General features: G+C 41.3%; 1 protein-coding gene across 15 annotated transcripts in view; it reads right to left on the minus strand.

The window, feature by feature from the left end:
* MAGI2 (membrane associated guanylate kinase, WW and PDZ domain containing 2) overlaps positions 1-24,151 on the minus strand; it is a 1,169,121-nt gene that overhangs the window by 68,837 nt on the left and 1,076,133 nt on the right. For all 15 annotated transcript variants that reach the window (XM_030558726.1, XM_030558640.1, XM_030558551.1 and 12 more), the window contains 3 exons: positions 23,085-23,176; positions 14,093-14,285; positions 8,809-9,057 (listed from right to left, as the gene is read on the minus strand). In XM_030558726.1, the coding sequence (XP_030414586.1) occupies positions 8,809-9,057; positions 14,093-14,285; positions 23,085-23,176 (534 nt within the window). The remainder of the gene's footprint in view (positions 1-8,808; positions 9,058-14,092; positions 14,286-23,084; positions 23,177-24,151) is intronic.

Here is a 24,151-nt window from a genome sequence, read left to right on the forward strand (position 1 = left end):
TTCATTCTCTGTACAGCACCTAACACACTGATTTCTTTAGAAAGAGTTTCCAGTAAACTATGTATGGAGAATAAGTATTATTAACTATTTCCAGAGAAATTGGAGAAGTGGTGATGCTTGAGTCAACGGTACTGTGCCAGGCACAATTTTGTGAGAATCAGCATAATTATAAAATGTAAATAATGATTCAGTACAGAAATTACCAAAAACAGTTTTGTAAAGAAAATATAAGGTAAAAAGGCCCTAAATGGGTTTTGTGAACATTTGTGATAGTTTTCTTATTATCAAAGGAGTTGTCGGTGAAACATGAAGACATATCACTATGTGCCCATGACTATTAGATTTATAAGACGTCTTAAAACAGACCCTGAATAAGAGACAGACAGACAGAGGTCTCTGGTTTCTCACAAAATGCAGGCTTAACTGACGCCTATAAAATCCAAGATAAGCTTCTGAATGACTACAGAAAACAGCATTATAAAAAAGTTAACTTCAGACTTAGAGTTTCTTTGAACTCCTTGGGGTTTTAAGATAAAGAACAGCTTTAATGACTGACTGATGAACCTGTGTGTGTGAGATCTGAGACTATGCTTTGTGCCCCCAATTCACCTGTACTTCTTAGTGGGTAACAAGGTGCCTCTGGATCCAAACCTAGGAGAAAGATTCACCTCTGACAAATCTCCAAGCTTTTAAGAGAGCTGAAAATCTGAAGTGTAAGATGTCTGTCTATCCCTGCCTGGATATCTTTGAAAACAGCAATGAAAAAACACCTCCAATGTAATTACACAGTGGAACATTCTTGTGATTTATGAGCAAAGACTCTAGTTTTCCATTTTGATTTTTACTTATTTTAAGAGTTTACTTTTTGGCTGGTTGCCTTTTAATCTGTAAAACTAGGTTACTCTACATAGTTTGAAGCTAAAATTGGTTGTTCATGGCAAATTACAAACATACAAATTAAAAAGAAAAGAAACAATTTTAAAAGCTTAAGTGAGACAAAAGAGATTGCTGATGTTATTGAAAATTCTTCACTGTTATTCTCAGGCTTCAGTTGCTCACCTGGCCATCCAATATCTTTGGAGCACAGAGCATGCAGAATGCTTCCACACTACCTTCTTTAACATATGTGGGCCCAGTCCTGCAACTGTACAGATGACTAGTCCATTTGGAATGGGTGGGACTGCTCATGTGTGCGAGTTTGCAGGATCAGGATCTGTCAAGGAAACATTACCATGTTTTTGGTGAATTCCTGGGGAGTCAATGGGAGTTCTTCTATAGACTTCAGTGGAGCCAGGATTCCACCTTCTGTTTTTATCAGTATTTCTTTTTGGAAGTTGTTCATAATAAAATTAGAATCAGTGTTTGTTAGTCGGTGGCTTTCAGTCTAAAATGAAAATGAGAAACCACATTTATGGTCTCCAGACACTCAACTGACAGGGAAAATGACAGAAAAACTATTACTTCAGTTCACAGATTTTTGATAAATTACATTGGCTATCTTCCTAACAATAAACAAAAAAATACTCTTTTTCTCCAAAAAGACTAGATTTTACAACTGAATAGAACTGATCAAAGATTTTCCACTGACATTTATTTTTTTGATGGAAAATGCTTTTTCAATTAAAAGGAAATTTTCACCAAAAAATTAAGATTTTGTAAAAAACAAGGGTTTTTGACCAAAAAACAAAGTCTTCTCAGTTTTAAAAAGATGTTCAGTTTTCAGATGCAGAAAACTGAAAAAATATTAAGGTTCTGGGTTTTCAGGTTCTTGACTAAAATTAGAAAAAATGTCAACAAAATGACATTTTGTGTAATTTTCATCTAAATTTTTCATGGGGCGGGGGAAGTATTTGCCATCCAGCGCCATGTGTAATGAACTTCACTTTAGATTTTGTAGAGCTGAGAAACTGACTTGTTTCCATTCACATCTTTTTTCACCAAACAATGCTTTCAAGCTTCAGAAACTTCTATTTAAAGGGCAAATCCTGCCCATAGCTTATGTGGTTCCGCTGCTTTCTCTCTCTCGATAAGTTCTGGGGTGCTATGCAGGCAATGCACACTCCTGCATAATGTTGAGCTAAATGCTACTGGGGCTCTCTGTATAACAGCAGGAAGGGCAAAGAGGTCAGGTATAAGAGGAGTGACTGGCAGAGGGGCAGAATTGCTTCTAAGACAGGAATAGGCTCTAGTGTCTTTTACCTGTCCTATGTACATCTGCCTAGATCCCAGCTTGGTCCTTTGAGCTCAGCACTGGGTAAAGGATTTGCTCCTGGAAGTATAGGTCAAAGAGGGTTATTTATTTATACATTTTTCATTTATCTGAATTTAAAGCATGGCTGACTTTGTGTATTACTCTGCTTTGCCCCAGTGTAATCTCTTTCACTCTACCCTTGACATTCTGCCTCCAGTCCAGCTCTATCCCCATCTAAGAATAGTAATTTAGTGAAATATAATCCTGCGTTGAATTAAAGAGCATTTCAAGTATGATTTGCCAAAGAAGAGAGAGACAGAGAAAATTTCTATGATTTTCACTGCACAGAAGAAATGTGCCATGAGTGTCGGGTGTTTTAGCAAGTACCAACTTGTCCAAGAATATACTCAGGTCTAAAGATTGCCTGGAATCTATATAATAACAATTCTGTTCCTGAATAAAGGCTATATTTTGCCCTCCTGTGCAGAGATCAAGAGTAGAAAATAGTCCTTAGAGCAGGGGTCGGCAACCGATGGCACGCGAGCCAATTTTTAATGGCATGCTGGGGCCTGCCGGGACCCCAGTGTGCCATTAAAAATCCTGCCCATGCGGCAAGCTGAAGGCTCCGCGCTCCAGGGCTGGAGCGCCGGGCCAAGTGCAGCAAGCCGACGGCCCCTCCCCTGCCTTCCCGTGGAGCCCTGCCGCTGCACGCAGCGCTCCGGGGGTCTGGGCTGCCAGCTCCCCCTGGGACAGCGTTTGGCTCTGTGGGGAGGAAAAGACACTCCTCGGTCACCCGGAGCCCCGCCGCCTCGCGCAGCCCCGCCCCGCCCCTCAGAGCACTGGGCGCGCAACTGCGGGGCTCCGGATCAGCGGGAACCTCCAGATCAGTGGGAACCCAGCGGGTAAGGGGTCTGGGTCCACGAGAGGGTGTTGGATAAGGGTTGGGGGCAGTCAGGGGACAGGAAGCAGGGTGGGTTGGATGGGGGGTGGTTAGGGGCAGGGGTCTCTGGAGGGAGCAGTCAGGGAGTAAGGGGGGTTGGAATGGGCATGGGAGCCCCGGAGTCTGTTAGGGCTGGGAGGTGGATAGGGGTCAGGGCAGTCAAAGGGACAGGGAGCAAGGAGGGTCCTGGGGAGGCAGATAGGGAGGAGGGGTCTCTGGATGGGATAGTCAAGGGACAAGGAGCTGTGGGGGTTGGGAGTTCAAGGGGGCTATCAGGAGGTAGGGGTGTGGAGAGGGGTTGGGGCAGGCACGGAGCGGGGTGGGGGTTGTATGGGTCCAGAGTTCTGGGAGTCCTGTCAGGGGGCAGGGAGTGGTTGGATAGGCATGGGAGTCCAGGGGGTTCCGCCTGGGTGCAGGGGTATGGATAAGGGTTGGGGCAGTCAGGGGACAGGTAGGGGGTAGGGACCTAGGGGGGCAGTCAGGGGACAAGGGGCAGGGAGGCTTAGATAGGGGGTGGGGTCCCAGGAGGGGGTAGTCGGGACAAGGAGCGAGGGGGGTTAGGCGTTCTGGGGGGGCAGTCACCCAGCCCTCTGCCCTGAGCCCTGACCCCCTCCCCACACCCAGCCCTGAACCCTGCCCTGAGCCCTGTACCACCTAGCTCTCTGCTGACTCCTTCACCCCCCTGCATGACCCCAGCCCTGACTCTGGCACCCCCACACATACCCAGCCTCCCTACCCTGACACCCACACCCCCCTCACATGTGCCTAGCCCTCTGCCCTGACTCTTGCATCTCTCACATCTCCAGCCTCCCCACCACACACATCCCATACCCCCTGCATATGCCCATCCCCATCCCCACCCTGAGCACCAAACGGGAGCTCCTGCACCCACACTCACATTCTCACCTGAACCCCTCACACCAAATGGGAGCTGCCCAGGTAAGTGCCCCCACACCCCAACCCTGAGCCCCCTCCCTCATTCTAGCTCCTGGCCAGACCCTTCACCCCCAGCCCTGCGCTCAGTCCACTCCCACCCTCAGCTCAGTGCAGAGAGAGGAAGAGAATGGGCCAGAACCAGGGAGAACGTAGGAACCCATTGTATGTGGGCAGGGCCGGGACCCCAGACTGGCAGCAGGCTGGCCAGGATCCCAGCTGGCAGGAGCCGGCGGATGGAACCCCTGAGCAGCCATGAGCCACTCAGCCCACTGCCAGTCTGGGGTCCTGGCTGCCAGCCCCGCACAGCCCGCTGCCAGTCTGGGGTTCTGGCTGCCAGACCCTTCCCAGCTGGGGTCCCGGCCGCAGGCCCCACTCAGCCCACTGCCGGCCTAGATGAACAGAACCCCAGACCGGCAGTGGGCTGAGCGGGCCGGCAGTGTAAGATCAACAGTTTAAATGAAGCATCTTAAACATTTTGAAAACCTTGTTTATTTTACAATACAACACTAGTTTAGTTATATAATATATAGACTTGTAGAGAGAGACCTTCTAAAAAATATTAAAATGTATTACCGGCACGCGAAACCTTAAATTAGAGTGAATAAATGAAGACTCGGCACACCACTTCTGAAAGGTTGCTGACCCCTACCTTAGAGCATTTGATTAATTTCTACAAAACAAAGATATGTCTGGTAAACAAACAGTACCAAAGATAATTCTTATAAAGATTTTCATGAGAAAATGCAACTCAGATTATAAACTGCTTGGAACAAGAACCCTAGGTCTGATTCTGGGGTACACTGGTCCCTTCATGCCACCTTGCTGAGGCAAAGGGACTGTAACATAGGCCTAACTGGCTATACTGGAACAGCATAATGGGAATCCTCCCTTGAGCCCTCATCATAAGGGATGTGATGGGGAAAAGGGATTTGACTGGAGCAGCTCTGGCTATTCCTGGTGCTAGAATGGTCCTTTAGGGCCTTGGGAAGCTAGATATAAATTACAAAAGCCTTCACGTTCTTCTAATTTACACTGGTCCCAGAATTAGGGAGCAGCAAGGGTGCCATAAAAACATCTTTTCCTCACTGTTCTTGGGTCCTGTCCCAAATGCTGAGAGCTGAGAATCAGGGCTCATAGGCCCAACACCTGTGGCATTTGAATAATAATAATAATAATACCCATCATCATCGCAAAATTAATAATTAATAACCTGCTGCAATGCTATAGGTAAGGATACAATCTATTTGATCAATTTACAATAGAATGGCACTTAAAACTCACACTACTACATATGACCAAGTAGTTCTTCCTCCAGGATCTACAGTAATTTGTTTGTTGTAGAAGAGAATTTTAACTGGGAATTAAGACTAAGGAGAATGTTATCATTGCACTATTAATGTTACACTTCCAAATGGTCAAACCTTACAGTCCAGTCTGACAGAGTGAAGAAAAAAATAAAGAAAAAACAGGTGCCAGAAAACCATAATTAAATGTAGAAAATATTCAGCCCCTTTATCACCCTGATGATTATGCCCAATAAGACTATTCCTTGGATTGTTCTTTTTCTAGGCACTGGCTCTCCCAATTGACCATAAAACACAGCACTTTATTTGAAAGAATAAAACTAGAGGCTATGTGACTATTAATGCTTATAAATAATGACTATTTGACACTACAGACTATTCTCTTCCTGACCTATTTCACTGAAGGGTTTTAATTCTATCTTGGTTGGCTTAAAATGAATATATTAACATTTTTACTGCATACATTTAAATATTGATCCAAGCCATGCTTTGTGTAATACTGTGGTATATCATCTAGTTAATACTTTCATACTGTTAGTACGCTTTGCACTCTTGCTCAAACCCGTTAATCACTTTGTCCAAATAAATATGTGGTGTAAAAAATGGATAGTTGCTAATGCTTCCCTATTAAAATTTTAGTGGATTTAAATGATTGGTAACCTGCTTCCATTACTGATTGGAGTGTTATCTTGTATCCTTTTCAGTTGTTTATTTCACCACAGTTTCAAGATCCTTTACTTAATCTAAGTATTGAAAGGGAATGTTTCTTTTCATTTTATCACTTGTGCACTTTTTTTTTAAAGGGACATGATCTGAGAACTGCTCAAATTCACAGAGATTTGATACAATTACTATTTTTATAAATTAATTTCTCATCTCAACATCTGACCCTCCTCTTCATTTACTCTTGAAGCGCTTCAATTAATGCCAACTTTCCAGTAGCGATGCATTTTTGTTCTAGGGAATTTGATCACTTTGACTCTGCTCTTTACTGTCTCCTGAAGGGTTGCATTTGAAATATTTCTCACTGCACTTCTGAGACTACGTTTCAATTAATTCTTTGTAATTAAAAATGTATTGTAATTAACTGTGTAGGATATATGTACATCAGTGCCCTCTACTGGATGGAATCACGACGACTCTACTGTGGGTCATACACCCTATTACCTACAGGCAATTCTCCATTAACTCCAGTGACTAGTGACTTGGGTTTTGGAACAGGAGTATTGTTTTTTCCCATCTGCCACCATGAAGTTCCTATTAGTCATGATGCACAGCAAAGCAATAACTATGGAGTCATACCTGGCTGACTGGTTATTGTTTTGTTACAGTATTAATTTTGAGGATCCTACTGAATTTAACAAAAAAGTTCATTTGAGATAGTATGAAGAATGTTATAAATGCTTGGCCATGAAATCTTGTGAATATACTTTGCATGGTCACTTTCCATTGTGAGATTATAGGACTCTTCCCAGTACTTTTTTTACTTGCATTTATTTTATCAGATTGAAACAGATAAATACATTGTAGCGGCTCAAAAGGGAGGAACTGTCATTAATTTCCTCAGAAAACAGTTTTGGCAAGTGGGGGAAAAAGTTCAGATGGGCCTTCTGGACACAGAGAAAGGGCTCAGTTTAGTCTGCAACCCACAAAGTAGGTAGCAAATATTTTCATGGGGCTTGCTTTTTAGAAGTATTAAGAATCCACAATTTCACTTGAACTCCATGAAAGCTACAGGTGCTGATCACCTAGGAAAGTGAGACCCCTGCCAGGGGCTTCTCGCATACAAGAGCACAATGTTAAGTCACCATCACAACAGCTCTGGAGGCAGAAGCTGGGCTATGATCACTAATGGTCTGATTCTGCTACCCTTTTCGCACTGAATAGTCCCATTGATTACAGAAATCAGCCCCTCCTTATCTCTCTCCACCACAAAGCATTCCAGCAGCTTGAGCAATATCCTATTAGGCAGGTTCAGTAAAGTGTTTGTGAAGAGTCCATTTTTATTGCATATGTCCTATGCTTTGTATCTGGCATTAATAAATGTCATTATAACTCTATAACACTACGCTGTATTAATAACAATACGGCCAGATTCTCAGCTGGAGTGAATTGGTATAATTCTGGATCTATGGTATTTGACATTTGATTAGCAGCAAAGAATCCTGTGGCACCTTATAGACTAACAGATGTTTTGGAGCATGAGCTTTCGTGGGTGAATACCCACTTTGTCAGATGCATGTCATCTGACGAAGTGGGTATTCACCCACGAAAGCTCATGCTCCAAAACGTCTGTTAGTCTATAAGGTGCCACAGGATTCTTTGCTGCTTTTACAGATCCAGACTAACACGGCTACCCCTCTGATATTTGACATTTGATTAGAATCTATCCCATAATAGGTGGCTCTGGGAGGGCTAGAGCTCTTTGAATCCTATTGAAGCAGCAAAGAATCCTGTGGCACCTTATAGACTAACAGACGTTTTGGAGTATGAGCTTTCGTGGGTGAATACCCACTTCCTCAGATGCATGACATGCATCTGAGGAAGTGGGTATTCACCCACGAAAGCTCATGCTCCAAAACGTCTGTTAGTCTATAAGGTGCCACAGGATTCTTTGCTGCTTTTACAGATCCAGACTAACACGGCTACCCTCTGATACTTGAATCCTATTATTTGGGCAGATAAATGAGTATTTGAGACAAAGCTGTTCTCCATGTCCACTAAAGCAGGACAGGAAATAATGGGCTTAATCTGCAGTAAGGGAGATTTAGGTTTAAATTCTGGAATAGGCATCCAAGGGGGGGTGAGGAATCACCACCACTGGAGATTTTTAAGAACAGGTTGGCAAACACCTGTCAGGTATGGTCTAGGTATGCTTGGTCCTGCCTGAGGGCAGATGGCTGGACTTCGTGTCTTCTCAAGGTCCTTTCCATCCCTACATTTCTATGACTCCTAACCCCAAAGGATGGAATAACCTTTCTTCCTATGCATAACATGGCAGGGAGACTGTTCCCCAGGGAAGCAACTCTGAGTGTCTCTAAGGGCTTGTCTACACTACCTCTTAAGTCGATGTAAGTTATGTAACTTAGGGGCATGAGAAAAGCAACTCCTGAACGATGTAAGTTACGTGGACTTAAAGTGGTGTCTACACCATGCTATGTCGGCAGGACACGCTGTCCTGCTGACGTAGCCTACGCCTCTCGTTGAGGCAGAATAATAATGTTGACAGGAAAGTGGTCTCCCATCGACATACCAATCGTCACCAGGTGTGCTATGTTGCTGGAGCTGCGCCGAGGTAGCGTGGTAGTGAAGACAAGCCCTAGAACTACACGCTGTGCTGCCAGACAAGTGACAAACATATACGGTATTAGGTGTCTGATTTTTTCACTACATGCAAACTTGAAGAAACAACAGGTGGTAGGTAGGACTTTACTTACTTATTGTAGATCCAGATTCAGGTCTGTTCAAAGAGCTGATGATAACGAAGCCAAACCCTTCATTTTCTTTCCGGTGGATGACAACGTCATTGGTTTGTAAGCTGTGTGAAGTAAAGCCTTCTGGTGGTGTAGCATTACTACTAGATGCAGCATGATTACTGTTAGCATAAGCAGCATAGTCACTTCTAGGAGAACTGTGGTGTGTAGACACTGAACCTGGGCTTCTGCCATTTTCTGGGCAAGGGTCTCCTAAAATATAAATCATATAAGTATTACAGTTTAACTTGTTCAGTGACTTAATCAGTTACTTACCTTTGCTAATGCAACATGAATACAACTGACTGTTTATACTAAAGAACGGAACTGGAATCTACCTGATTATGCAAAGTATTCAAGGGAAATCAGATAAAAGCAAACATAAACACAAACTCCTATTCTGCTCCACAGAGAAATGAGGAATCTTTTGTAAGAAACAATACAAAGCTGTACAGCAAAGAAAGTTAACAAGAACTATTCGGTTAGCTGATCTGTCATCTAGGGAGAAAATTGGCTGTTTAATCCAATACTAAATTATTTTCTTCGGATTAAAAGAATTTAAGCGGGCAGCTAATACAGAGTAATTTGGATTAGCTTTATAATTTTCCTCTTATAGATTGATTAGCATACTCAAAAGATGTTTATGGAGTGGAGGAGCAATATAATGAAAAATAATCACAACTAATTATTCTGTTGCTGCATCCATAGTTACAGTGCTCATTTAGAAGTTTTAAAGATGCTCTTACATGCCAAGTTAAAATGATCAAAAGTGAAAATGAAGTCCATTAACCGTTCAGCTATGGCTTTATAATTTGTAAAAGCAGAGAGGAAGAGAAATTTTGTGGGATTACGCACTTCCTCTACAAACATTGCTGGCAGTCAGTAACTAAATAATCAAGTGACGCTTGTACATGGAAAGAAATGAACCCATATTCATTGCAGACCTTTTGTTTCAGATGAATCATACCTTTCACAGTTTAAATATAGTAGTTTCAGATAAATATACAATGGATGTTTTCTGTCCCTAGCAGTAATAGTGGTGCAGTCATACTACAAAATATCTGACAAGCTTCACATTCCCTCCACCCCCAAAAGAGTTTACAAGTTAAAACTTCCAAGTCTGAAATCTATTTTCTGAATAAAATAAGCAGGATCCAAGGACAAGCTGTTATTTTCTCAGGCAGGTCCTTAAACAGTCCTTGTGCAACTTTGAAATAGAGTGATTAGGGAGAGTAATGAGGAAGAAAACCAAACAATTATTGTGCCACTACATTAGAATACCAATCTCCAAGAGTTATTGGACCCAATCTGCAATTAAATGGCATAGTCAAAGACAAGAGAGATCACATTTTCTGGCTGTCATGTTTTAGAAAGTTGACTCTGTATATGTATACTGTATATGTCAGTATGGCTACAACAAAAAGAAAATGATCTTACTGCCCGCCCTGCATTATCAGGAGCGGGCTTTGTTATAAACGAATGCCAGAGATTCCCATTAACTACACAAAAAGTAGAAAAATGGAGGAAGAGCAAATTTTAGATGGCTATTCAATTTTCTTCTCTTTATTCTGAAACATATGCATCAGAATTTTTTTTTTGCTTGCTCTGCCTGCATAGAAATGGCATTTTAATTTCTATTTCCTCTGAAACATTACTTTTTTCTAACCAAGCAGGTTTCAAGAGCTCAAGTTTGGTAATTCTTTACCTCAGTTTTTGAGAAAGAGGACATCTAAGATTCTGAAACAGAGCTGTGCAAAATAGTCATATCAAATCTTAAGCCCATTTGGATGACATTTTCTAACCCCAGCCTGTGCCAGCAAATGGTTTGTGCGGAGGGGCTGAGGTTGTCTGCCCATTTCAGAAGCTAGTTAACCTCATTTCTATCCTACCTCCTAGCAAAATCCTTGAAAACATACAAAGAAGGAAGGTGTGATGGCCTTGAAACTTGGAGGTGAGGGGTTCCCCTTGGAGGCTAGCATTTTTCTAAAACCTGTGAACCAAACTGCTAGGCTCTGTTTGAAACCTGAACCCATTGAAGTTTGCAAAGCCCTAGTATAGACTCTGTAGTTTGAGAGTGTGTGTATTGGGACCATCTGAGGATGTCTTTTCTTCTGAAGGCCTTTCCTCTATGTCTGATCCCTTTATCACCCAGTATTGCCTAAGACTTGTTCTTTTTTCACTCTTTATTGTCTTTTTCTTTCTTCTTTCCTTCCTTTCTTTCTTTCTTTCTTTGAGGAAGGCAAGCTTTCTAATCACTTATGTGCCTGATTTCCACAACCCCAAAGTCATTCACAGTCAGGACATGAACACATCAACCCAAGAAAGTACAAACATATGTGTAAATGTCAAATTTTAAAAATACCAATTCAAAATTAACCTTTCCTTTGTTATGTAAGGCTCCACCTTTTTTTAAAAAAAGAATGATTTCTTTCTATGGTTTTCTTTTCAAAATTTAGTTTTCTTTACATTTTACCTGCACATTTCTGACTGTTGCTTATATTAAGAATATTTTAACTATGGCATATTGAAGGGCATTTTCTCCTCTCAGTCAAGCTGGTATAACCCCCCTGACTACAATGAAATTGCATTAGTTTAATTTAGATTAGAATCTGATCCATTGCATAGAAAAAAGAATAGAAAAGTCACATTAACTTGAAATTGGATATACAGTAAATTAGGTTCTAATTCTGCAAGCTACATGTGGGAAGACTATTATTCCTGCATGTTATAACTTGCAGGATTGTGACCTTAATGTTATGCATCAGTATGAAAATAAAGAATAACAAAGCTGCAAGACTAGTAAAAATTGCAGGAAAAATGTTTCTGCAAATCTAGTATTTGTTGTAAAATTTTTTTGACAGCAATATAAGGAAAACCCAAGTTCTCCCTATTGCACATGCTCAGAACTGAGAACTTCATTTTAACCCTATCAGCCTTAGGTGAGGATGTATGCCAGTACCTTTGTACTGATTTTGTATTTTTCAGTTCATGTAAATAATGCTACATTTTTGTTTAAAGACAACATTCAATACATCACATCAATCTAAACACTTGCATAGCTTCATAAGCAGTTAAACAATGAGTCATACACTATATTTCTCAGTGTGTCACTATCAAGGCTAAAGAATAATTCAGGATGTTTTACTAGCTTGGTTCAATTTCCGTGTCAGGAATCCTGTGTGACTAATAGAAACTCTTAAAAGTTCCTTACATACTGTAAGGCAAGCAGCCACAAAGGATGATAACTACGTTGTCTGTACTAACTTCTGTAATTATTATTCTTGCCTACAGTCCAGTTTCCACAGAGGCTGATAAAATTTATTAACCCTTAGGAAACTAATGAATCCCCCATGTGTTCAATATTTTACCTTGGTAACTGGCCATTTTCCTAGGGTTTGGGGAGCTCCTAGGGAGCGTTGAGCCAGGTTGGAGGGAAGATTTCTGGCTGCAGGATTCTAGAGTGGTTAACAGAAAAAAGTCAGTCCCAAGATAGGGAAGATTGACAGTGACCTGACAGCATGCCAGAGATGGGGAATGGGGACTACGAACAAAAATAAGTGGGTTAGGAGCGTGAGGTTGCTGACCTGCTGAGGTGGCAGGGAGGGGAAGGCAAAGGCTAAGGAGATAGAGCAGGGAAAGAGGAAGGACTCTTGGTGGATGGAGAGGGAGAAGACAGAAGAGGCCGATGACATGTTTACTAATTTCTGATCCCTCATTAAAGTGCCCCAATGATGAGCCTGTTCTAAGGGTTATATTAGATTATTAAACTTCATTCACATGAGCAAAGAGTTTAACTGAATGAAAACAGATTTGCTCATTAAAAACTTTTGTTAAATAGATGCTGCCAGGAGATATTTAGAAAAAGTCTCCTCTGTGTTACCAATTACACCTTAGATCATGGGGGGCCAACCTGAGCCTGAGAAGGAGCCAGAATTTACCAATGTACATTGCCAAAGAACCACAGTAATACATCAGCAGCCCTCCATGAGCTTCGACCCCCTGCTTCCAGCGCCTCCCGCCCACTCGCAGCCCCTTCGATCAGCACCTCCCCCTCATTTCCCGCACCTCCCAATCAACAGTTTTGTGGTGTGTGGGAGGCTCTGGGGGGGAGGTGAAGGAGCGAGGGCATGGCAGGCTCAGGGAGGGGGCAGGAAGGGGTGGAGTAGGGCAGGGCCTGTGGCAGAGCCAGGGGTTGAGGAATGGATACTCTCCGGCACATTGGAAAGTTGGTGCCTGTAGCTCCAGCCCTGGAGTCTGTGCCTTTACAAGGAGCCACATATTAACTTCTGAAGAGCTGCATGTGGCTCCAGAGCCACAGGTTGGCCACCCCTGCCTTACATGATCAAGACTGAGAGAATTTAAAATGTTTCATTTGCTGTATGCAGTGTTGTTGTAGCTGTATCAGTCCCAGAATATTACAAAGACAAAGTGGAGGAGGTAATATCTTTTATTGGACTAACTTCTGCTGGTGAGAGACAAGCTTTTGAGCTACTCTCTTAGTACCTTTCCCAGACCTGAAGACGAGCTCTGTGTAGCTCGAAAGCTCATCTCTGTCACCAACAGAAGTTGTTCAAATACAAGATATTACCTCACCTGTCTTGTCTTTCTAATTTGCTTTACACTATTAATTCTGTTTGTTTATCTTCTGCATGTTTTGCTTTGAAAGGGAAAACAGATTGCCCTGTTTCTAGTCATTATTTATATAGCACTAAAAGACCTGAGATAGCTTCCTTTGAAGACAGTGGCAGAACTCCCATTAACTTCAGTGGCAGCAGGACTGGGCTCAGAACATGTCAAAGCAACGGAAGGAATTCCTGCCCTTAAGAGTTTATAATCTGCAAGCCGTTTCCAGCTTGCTTTACTAACACCCATGACTTCAGTGAGATCACTCAGAGGAGCAATATAAGCACCCTTTGGTCCTAAAATGGCACAAGTAGGGACAATACAGGAGAACACAGTATGGAACAAACACAGAGTCACTCATGATCATTACAGGAGGATTGTCGCTGTTACTTCCTGGTTCTCTAGGAAAGAGGCACAATACTGCAATATTTGCCTCACAAACACTGCCAGGGAATGTTGAAGGACAAATGTTTTCCAAGACTTAATTCTTTAAATAAAAAAAAATATAATAAAGTTAGTTTTTGTTCAAACTTTTTCTTTAAAAAAAAGCATTACCTAAATTACCGCCCCCTTTATTGACAGCCTTTGGTTAGTTTTTCCACATTTCCCTTTTTTATTAACATACCTATAGATAGCACCTTTCTTCTCACAGTAAGATTCACTTGCCCATTTCGGGCTGCATTATGCATGAGATCAATCACATATCGGTGGGTTTTGCCAGCCACTGGGATCCCATCTACATACACCAACTCGTCACCAGGATGTAGACGACCATCTCTGTCTGCAGAGCCCATTGCAATTACTGCTCCAATCAGAATCTAGATAGTGAAACAAATGGGAATGTTAAATATATTCAGGGTGTTGCTGGTGGTTCACTGAGTAGCAATTTTTCCCTTTCAGTTAAAATTTAAATAATGCTACCACAAGGCATTGGGTGGCACTGTGCTTCTGCTCTTTAAATGAGAACCAAAACCCTGATCACTCAGGATCATTTAAAGATGCCATTCTGTTTTCCATAAGAGATGAGGTGATAAACCTGAGAATTCTACCATTACTGCAACATTGGCCAACTACACTTTAAATCTTTAAATCAAGATTGTATGTCTAAGGGCTTGTCTATACTTATGGCTATATTGGCATTGCTATGATCGATGCAGCGGCGTTGAATTAGCAGGTCTGGTGAAGATCTGCTAAGTCAATGGCAGAGTGCTCTCCTGTTGGCTCCTGTACTCTACTTCCCCAAGGGAAGTCAGTGGGAGAGCATCTCCTGTCGACACATTGCAGTGTAGACACTGCAGTAAGTGGATCTAGCTACGTCGATTTCGGTTACATTATTCACATAACTGATGTAGCGTAACTTAGATCGATTTACCGCAGTAGCATAAACAAGGCCTAAGAGGGCTACTGTAGTTTGACAACAAGCTATTGGGTTTGATGCAGGAATTACTGGGTGAAGTTCTATGGGCTGTGTTATGCAGGAAGTCAAACTAGATCAATGGTCCCCAACACGGTGCCCGCGGGCGCCATGGAGCCCACCGTGGCATCTATGTGCACTTGCCTACTGATAAGGGAGTGCCTCACTGCCGAGGAGTGTGGCTGCCAGACAAGCAGCTGCTGAAACGCCACTGAGACGTGGCAATGTCAAGAAGCATCATCACTGAAATGCTGCTGCTTCTTGGCAGCGACGCTTCTCGGCGGCATTTCGGCGGCTGCTTGTCCAGCGGCCACCTCTTCAACGGTTAGTTGTCCGGCACCCGCCACACTGAAAGGTTGGGGACCACTGAACTAGATGAACATAATGGTTGCTCTAGGCCATCAAATATGTGAATCTATATTCTGTCCACCTATGTTCCCTGATTGCTGTGATCTGTAAAATAGTTTCATATATTTAATCTCGAAGGTGTTTACCTGAATTTCAGTAGTGAGTTGAAATGATCCCTAGTTAGCAAACTACTTTGGGATCCTTTGGTAAGAAAGTTGTTGTATGAGGCATTTCTGCTGATAAAAAACAGTTAAGGAGTAACTGATTGGCAAAAAGAGAAGAAGAGGACAAATGTTAATTTTTCCTGTGCAGATGGAGTTTTTAGACGGAGGACATGCTCAAATGTACATTTAAAATCAACTTGTTTTAGACAGATAAACCCAGTAAAAAGGAACATTCAATGATTTCTAATGAATTTTTCCAGGCATATATTTTTTTCCATGACACATTTGGGATAAAAATCAAGGTTAAATTAAACAAAACCTGAATTCCCTGAAAAGATTCGTATGTTTAAATTATTCGCAAAGTTATTTCCTGATTTTCATTTCTTTCGTTTAGGTTTTTGGTAAATAAAGAATGATGGGTTCACATGGAAAAGTAGCCACGTGAGGTATCTGCTTAAGAGTTAACACAACCTGAGGCTGTATTAACTCTTGAGCAGTGCCCTCTTTAGATAATAAGGGAGAGAAGCCTGCAAGGGAACTTGTACACATGAAGAACAGCTGCAAGGGGCAGAAGGTGGTGCAGAGGCATAGGATGAGTGTCTCTATATGGGTGGTCTTGGCCTCTGATGGATACACAGAGGTCTGAAGGGGCCTGGAAGCAAACCTCTGCAAACCTAATGGAAGAGCTTTCAGAGGAAACTTCATGTGGGAACTTTGCAGAATTTTTCTCTATCTCTGGCCTTCCCCTGGTGCAATCTTTTGCTTCCAAAATGTGTGGGGGGGAGCCACAGCTTTCTCCTTCTTCCTGATGTTCTTAGATACTGTTTAAGTAGTGCCAAGCAGAGTTACCAGAGATTTTCTTTTGTAATACTCCATTCTGTGCTTCAAAAGGCCGAAAGAATATACCTCAAAAGGTTTGGATACTATTTTGTGCAAAACCCAGCTATAAAATATACATTTATGCTCCTTTACTGGACAACAAAAAGCAACCCCAGGCTGCACTGAGATAGATTCACACAAAGTATTCTCAAAACATTTTGATTCTGTGTCTCTACTGAGTAAAGATTTGTAGCTAGTTATCTAAAACAGAAATATCTATGAACTCACCGTAGCATGGCAGATTTTTAATGGGAAAACTTGCTCCTTGGTTTGTATACTGAATATATTTCATAGATTCATAGATTCTAGGACTGGAAGGGACCTCGAGAGGTCATTGAGTCCAGTCCCCTTCCCTCGTGGCAGGATCAAATACTGTCTAGACAATCCCTGATAGACATTTATCTAATCTACTCTTAAATATCTCCAGAGATGGAGATTCCACAACCTCCCTAGGCAATTTATTCCAGTGTTTAACTATCCTGACAGTTAGGAACTTTTTCCTAATGTCCAACCTAAACCTCCCTTGCTGCAGTTTAAGCCCATTGCTTCTTGTTCTATCCTTAAAGACTAGTTTTCTCCCTCCTCATGACACCCTTTTAGATACCTGAAAACTGCTATCATGTCCCCTCTCAGTCTTCTCTTTTCCAAACTAAACAAACCCAATTCTTTCAGCCTTCCTTCATAGGTCATGTTCTCAAGACCTTTAATCATTCTTGTTGCTCTTCTCTGGACCCTCTCCAATTTCTCCACATCTTTCTTGAAATGCGGTGCCCAGAACTGGTCACTATACTCCAGCTGAGGCCTGATCAGCACAGAGTAGACCGGAAGAATGACTTCTCCTGTCTTGCTCACAACACACCTGTTAATGCATCCCAGAATCATGTTTGCTTTTTTTGCAACAGCATCACACTGTTGACTCATATTTGGCTTGTGGTTCACTAGAACCCCTAGATCTCTTTCTGCTGTACTCCTTCCTAGACAGTCTCTTCCCATTTTGTATGTGTGAAACTGATTTTTCCTTCCTAAGTGGAGCACTTTGCATTTGTCTTTGTTAAACGTCATCCTTTTTACCTCAGACCACTTCTCCAATTTGTCCAGATCATTTTGAATTATGACCCTGTCCTCCAAAGCAGTTGCAATCTCTCCCAGTTTGGTATCATCTGCAAACTTAATAAGTGTACTTTCTATGCCAATATCTAAGTTGTTGAAGATATTAAACAGAGACAGTCCCAAAGCAGACCCCTGTGGAACCCCACTTGTTATACCTTTCCAGCAAGATTGAGAACCATTAATAACTACTCTCTGAGTACGGTTATCCAGCCAGTTATGCACCCATCTTATAGTAGCCCCATCTAAATTGTATTTGCCTAGTTTATCGATAAGAATATCTAGGCAAATACAATTTACATGGGGCTACTATTTCATTTGCTTTAAATCTGATTCTATGCAGATAAAGCACTGAACAGTATCTTGAAGGCAGCTGCACAGTAAGCAGAGGTTTTCGCTGAGCTGTCCACATTAGTTTAGAATTAGAAGTATGGAAAATGATTTATTCCAGTGTGCATTACCTTGTGTGGCAGAGCTCTGACCTTGCTCCGTAGATCCTGTGCTTCTAGGCAGTTTATGCTAGCCTCAGTGGCTCACTGTGACCCTCCACACAGCCCTTCTCTCTCTAGGGCCAGGGTTACAGTCTACTGAGCCCTTTTCATCATAGGCCTGCAAGGAGGTTGGTGAGAGAACACCCACAGTCTCTGTTCAGACCCCTGTCCTGACAGGAACTTGACTTCCCCTCCCAGGAGATGTTCCTGTAGTGGTGGGTTGGGGGGAACCCAGGCCTGTTCTCTACTCCGGGTTCCAGCCCAGGGACCCTAATGGTAGCAGTTGTTGGCAGCCAACCTTTCACTGCCAGAGTTGCTGCATTTACCTGGGCCACTTCCCCACAGCTCTCTTGCTTCTCCCTTCTTCACCCTTATCTTAGGGCTCCTTTAACGATAGTCTGAGGGTGTCTTCAGTAACCAGCCCTTCAGCTGCACTTTCCTCGCCTCTGGCTCCTTGGCTCTTCCCTGTCTGACTGGAGTGGGCCCTTCAGCAGGGCCTTAATTAAAGTCAGGTGGTCACATTAACTGAATGGCCTCACCTGACTCTTTGCAGATTAATTAGAGTCAGGTGTTCTCATTAGCCTGGAACAGCCCCTGCTCTGGTCAGTCAGGGAACAGAAAACTGTTAATCCAGTGGCCAGTATATCTGCCTTCTGCTTTTCTGCTGTACCCAACTGGTCTGGGTCTATCACGCTTGCTTTTGTCAATGTGGTATTTCATCTGCCATTGCAGTGGTCCACCTAGCTTTTTAAAGTTCCTCTCATACTCGTAATAGTCTTTTCTAGTCTTGACTATGCTAAATAATGTTGTCTCTTCTGAAAATTTTGCTACTCTTTGTTCATTCCCTTTCAGATCATTAATACATTTAAGCTCCAATCCTGCAATTCACTGTGCCCATCTAACCCACTGCTCAGTGACCAGTCCTCTGCCACGAATGAGACACAGAAGGATACGATTCTTTTACTGGCTGCAGTTACAGGGGTGGACAGGGGTCTTTAGCTCAAGCTGTAGCAACTCAGGCTTTTAGCTATAGATATCTCTAGTTCAGTCCCTGGTGTGTCAGCCAAGATGGCAGCCATTACAGCTGTTTACTTCAATGGGGCTCTGCACAGGTGCGCTGCTTCACCTGCGTGCACTGAATGCTGGACTTGGGTTGCTTAAAAAAAGTCACATTCTGACATAATGGGAGTCATATGCAATAACATGGATCCTAGTTTAGAACCTAGAGATGACCCACTGTAAACATTTTGCTATGTTGAAAATCAATAATTTATTCTTTCTCTTTGTTTTGTGTGTTTTATTTAGTGTCTCTCACCTCACGACTACTTAATTTCCTTAATAGTTATAAACTCTGCAAACAGAAAACAAACTGAAAAATATCAAGCATTTAATGACATTTCAGAATGAGACTGACTGGAATATCTGCGGGGGCAGTCTGACAAAATTATCGGAGATAAGAGATGGATCACAGAGAAAACCATTAATTTCAGCTATTGCTTGATGGTAATAAAATTTACTTTGAAACAATCTCCCAAATGTTGACCTGTTGCGATTAACAGTATTTGTGAGAGAGTGTTTTGGCCTAGTGGTCTGAGAATAAATTAGGAGCCAGAAATTCCTAGCTGCTAACCCCTGCTTTGCCACTAAGTCCCGCTGTGATTATTTTTTTTGGCACATCATTTCGCCTCTCTCTCATTTTCCCCATCTGTAAATGGCTACTTCATAGATTCCTTGTACAGTTTAATTAAATAACATATGTAAAGTGAAGTTGGAGAGGAAAAGTGCTTAGTATTATCCACTTCACTGATGGGTTCATGATGCTGAGTTCAAGTTGTATGAATGCATCCAAAATATTTTCCCTGTCTGGAAAAGTACTAAATATCTTAGTGCCTTTAGTAGGGTTCTGAGTACGGTGGACAATTTCAGAATATCTGGCCACATTCATCGATGGTTCACCAGAGTAAGTTAGGCACAATATGGGGTATGTGTGTCTGGAGTGTGTAACTGTTACAGTTCACTGGCAGTAGAAGCATATCTTAAACTCCTTGCTAGTTACTGGCAGATGTGGTACATGCATATAGGGGTATGGTCTTGGATACTGATATTTGGAGTTGACACTGATTGGAGTTGGCGTAGTTGGTATCTAGCAGAGGTGTCTAAATGTAACTCCTCCTCTCTACTTTAAAGAGTCTTTGTGCTCACAAGCAAGCAAAGTGGAGTACTCCAATCCTATCTGTTCTTTCAAAATACTAGTGTCAAATGGATTATACACCCTGAAGCAAACTCTGTTACGGTCCTACTAAACTGTTCGCATCATCACTTTAAAAAACTTTATGTAGGATTTGTTTTTTACAGAAACTTATTCCCTTATGCTGAGGAATCTAATACTCCTTTTTAGAAACAAAACCACGAAGACAAAAGGCAATTAAAGTCTCGTTTTGTTCTCTGTTACCTGAGCACACAGCAGGAAAACTGAAAAAAAACATTTCAAAGTATCTCACTGCTTGCTTCATGGGAAGTGAGGGGGTTTGCAGGACAAACATAAGCTGTGCCTCTCCTTGTTTAGAGGTGAGAGGCATGGGTGGGTGCAGTTGAGCTGTGAATGGGGGAGAAGGGAACAGCAAAGGAGAGAAAAATTAGATTTGAAATATGTTTTATTATGAATGCAAATTATGCAGAAACGGTGTGTTTTCTTCACAAATGCTGAGTTTGTATGATGAAAACAGAAGACAAACATCCTGGACAGCATGGATTTTGAGTGTTGTTTGTGTGATGACATTTTCTCTAGGTAATAGATCAATATTTTAAAAGCTCCTAAGCTTTGTTTCAAAAATAACTTTGACATTGAGAAGACTTAAGTCCTAATGACTTTCAATGAGACTTAGGCTCCTAAATTGCTTTAAAAATGGAATTTAGACTTTCAGTTCACTAGGGTGCTTTTTGAAAATTTCTCCCCAATGTATTTATGCCAAAATATGGTCTCTGTGTTTGTCAGTATATGGTGTATTGCTTTTAGAATACGATGCATATAATTCAATATACAGAAGGCACCCTTAAAATGTCAATATTTCTCACATTTATCAATATTTCATTACTTCACACAAAGCACAGTCACCCTGTGAAACTTGTTGCCAGGGGATGTTGTGAAGGCTCTAACTATAACTGGATTAAAAAAAGGGTTAGATAAGTTCTTGGAGGATAGCTCCATCAATGGCTATTAGTCAAGACGGTCAGGGACACAACCCCATGCTCTGGTTGTCCCTAAGTCTCTGACTGCCAGAAGCTGGAACTGGAGGACAGGAGATGGATCACTCAGTAGCTGCCCTATTCTGTTCATTCCCTCTGAAGTATCCGGCAGCAGGCACTATTGGAAAACAGGATAATGGGCTAGATGGATCATTGGTCTGACCTAGTATGGCCATTATTATGTTCTTATCAATACTTGCTCCATAGTGGTAAATGTGATAATACACTTATTTCTTATTTGAAATATAGTAAATAATTTTGGTTTCTCAGATACCACCACAGGACAAGTGTTAACATTTTAATGGCTATCATTTTAGTTTGTATGGATTTGAATAAATGACATGTAAATCTATCAAACTATATTTAGATTTTTCTAAGAAGCATGTCACTGTTGTATACAAGCAACATAGAATAAATAGTTGGTTATGGTATATCATTTTATCTATATAGGTTTGGGATCACTACATCAGTCTTGAATGGCAAAGCTACAACTGAGTCATGCAGGTCACTCCAAATAGGTTCCATTAAAAAGAAATCATATGCCCCACCACCCAATCATATACTGAATATATGCCACACATTTTACAAAAAAGGATATTAAAAGGTTTTAGAGAATTTTTAAAATTGTATGTGTGTTCTGTTTTGTGTATTGAGTGCAAGGGACTGGACTAGTAGACCTCCTGAGGTCCCTTCCAGTCCTATGATTCTATGAATCCTCCACCTGTAAAGCCAATGAGTCCAATAATTATGTCATTATTTAAGGTTTTGAGGCCTTGCAAGGCTAGAAGCACATGCTGGATGCCCTTTGGAAAGGTGGGGATGTCCCCTTCCCTGTGGCATAAATCTCCCATTTCCATGCCTGATGCATCAGAAGTTATTGGTTCTTAAACCTGTCACTGGTGCAGAATGAAATGGCCTGGGCCTTAGACCAGGTAACATTTTTGGGGAATTTAATATTGAGGTAGAAAAAAGGAAACCATTCTCTAGGCGGTTTATATTTTTTATTGTTTTTATTTAGAAAAGGCATCTATTTGAAGCTGCTCAGAAATGTTGAATTTAGAAAAAAATCGAGGTGGAAGAGGATTAGTGCACAGGGAGCAAGTGAAGTGGTCAAAGGAATGAGATCATGGCAATTTATCATGTAGGCAGCAATTCTGTGTCCATGGTACATATTTTAATATACTCTTCAGTGTTTTTTCACTATATGAGATGCTGTGATATTTTCTAGTAGATAATTAATGCACTTAATTTACAGTGGATTTATTTTATAGACTTTAAGGCCAGAAGGGACTGCTGTGATCATCCAGGCTGCCTGCCTTCATATCACAGGCCACAGAACTTCACCCATGCATGCCTATAAAAGACCCATAACCTCTGGCTGAGTTACTGAAGTCCTCAAATCATGATTTAAACATGAGTGAAGACATGACTCAGTTAAGTCAATGGTAAAACTCCCATTGGCTTCAGTGTCCAGATTTCACCTGTAGTGCATGTGTTCCCAAAGATGAATGAGGTAATTAACAGTAGTCGCTAATCCCACACATTCCATATGTGTACAGTTTGTATCTACATTGACTTACTGTAGTACAGCATAGTATTCATTCACGCATGCTCATACAAAATTTGATGCAAATCTACTGGTTAAACTCATTACTTGATCTTTCAGGGAAGCCAATAGTTCTCTGTAAGTCAATAATTAAAAGGGTCAAATAGCAGTCAGTTCTCTAAAAAAGATTGGAGAGTGCACTCTTCCTAACTTAATACAAAATGATTCACAATGAGATATTTTAAGTGGAGATGCTGACAATTTGAGAGACCTGTTTTTTTCAATGAATGAACAGGAAAAAGTCTTTTTACTTGGAGTTATAAAATTCCATTCCTTTATGACTACTGTACGAAGTGATATTTTTCTGACACTTACAAAGATACTGAAACTATAAAATAGAAGGCCATGAAGAAACTACTTACAGGTTGCCCAGGTTCATCTCCTCCAAGGATTCTGAAGCCAAATCCAGACTCCATCCTCCGAAGATGAACATCCAGCTCCTTGTAATCTGGACCTGGTTTAAAAGGAGATCTCACTGAATAATGTACTTTTGTTTTGCCTTGAGAAACTGAATATCCCAGTGGTTAGTTTATTGGAAATGATTAATGATGGTCCTGTTAGAGCGGGTGGAAACTGTATTGAATACAATGTGTTGTACGAAGACAGACACAGATACCTGAATATGAAGATATCTCTAAAGACGATGGTGTGCAGTAAAGTATGTATACTCAATCCAAACTAGAAAGTGGGTAGAATGAGGCACATTCTGCCCTTGATACATGGCATAATGTACTGCCTTCTTCCTATGACTGCCTTTGTCTTGTATTTTGTTGCTTCACCATCAGCGATGGTATTTACTTTGTAACTTTAGTTTAGTTCTTCAAACCTTTAAAAGATTAATTTGACATGGGAGTTGGAGATACTTGAAAAATGATCAGCTCTAATTACAAGTCAGTAGAACTAAATAACCATTAATGAAAAGATCATTTTAGTCTACACAGGTATAAACAGTGTGCCAACTTGTGTAGTGCACACAGTACAGTATTTCAGTCTGAGATAATACACGTACTAAAGAATTTTGGTGCTAGTTGGCATTCGAAGACCCTAAAATGAAGGGTTTGAAATGGACAGATAACACAACATTAAACTGAACAACTTTCTACTCAATTAACATTTCAGGAGCTTTATGAATCATTAAAATTCCTGTTTTTCAGATCACCATAACTGGATTGTAAAATTATATTCTGTGCTGAAACTCATCATACAATCTTCCAGCTATGGAACACTGTGTATTTTTAAAATGAAATTACTGGAAAATTTATTTAGCTCATTTAAAAGCTACTACTGTATAAAAAGTAATATTCAAAATTCCGGGCTTTTATGCACTCATCACAAAAAGAGAAAGGAAATGAATTTTTAAAGGAAATACAGTGAAACAGTGAGGATTCAAGAGACTGACAAGAACTGGCTGCTTCATAAAGATGGTCTT

The sequence above is a fragment of the Gopherus evgoodei genome, chromosome 1 (assembly GCF_007399415.2).
Source record: "Gopherus evgoodei ecotype Sinaloan lineage chromosome 1, rGopEvg1_v1.p, whole genome shotgun sequence".
NCBI lineage: Eukaryota > Metazoa > Chordata > Testudines > Testudinidae > Gopherus > Gopherus evgoodei.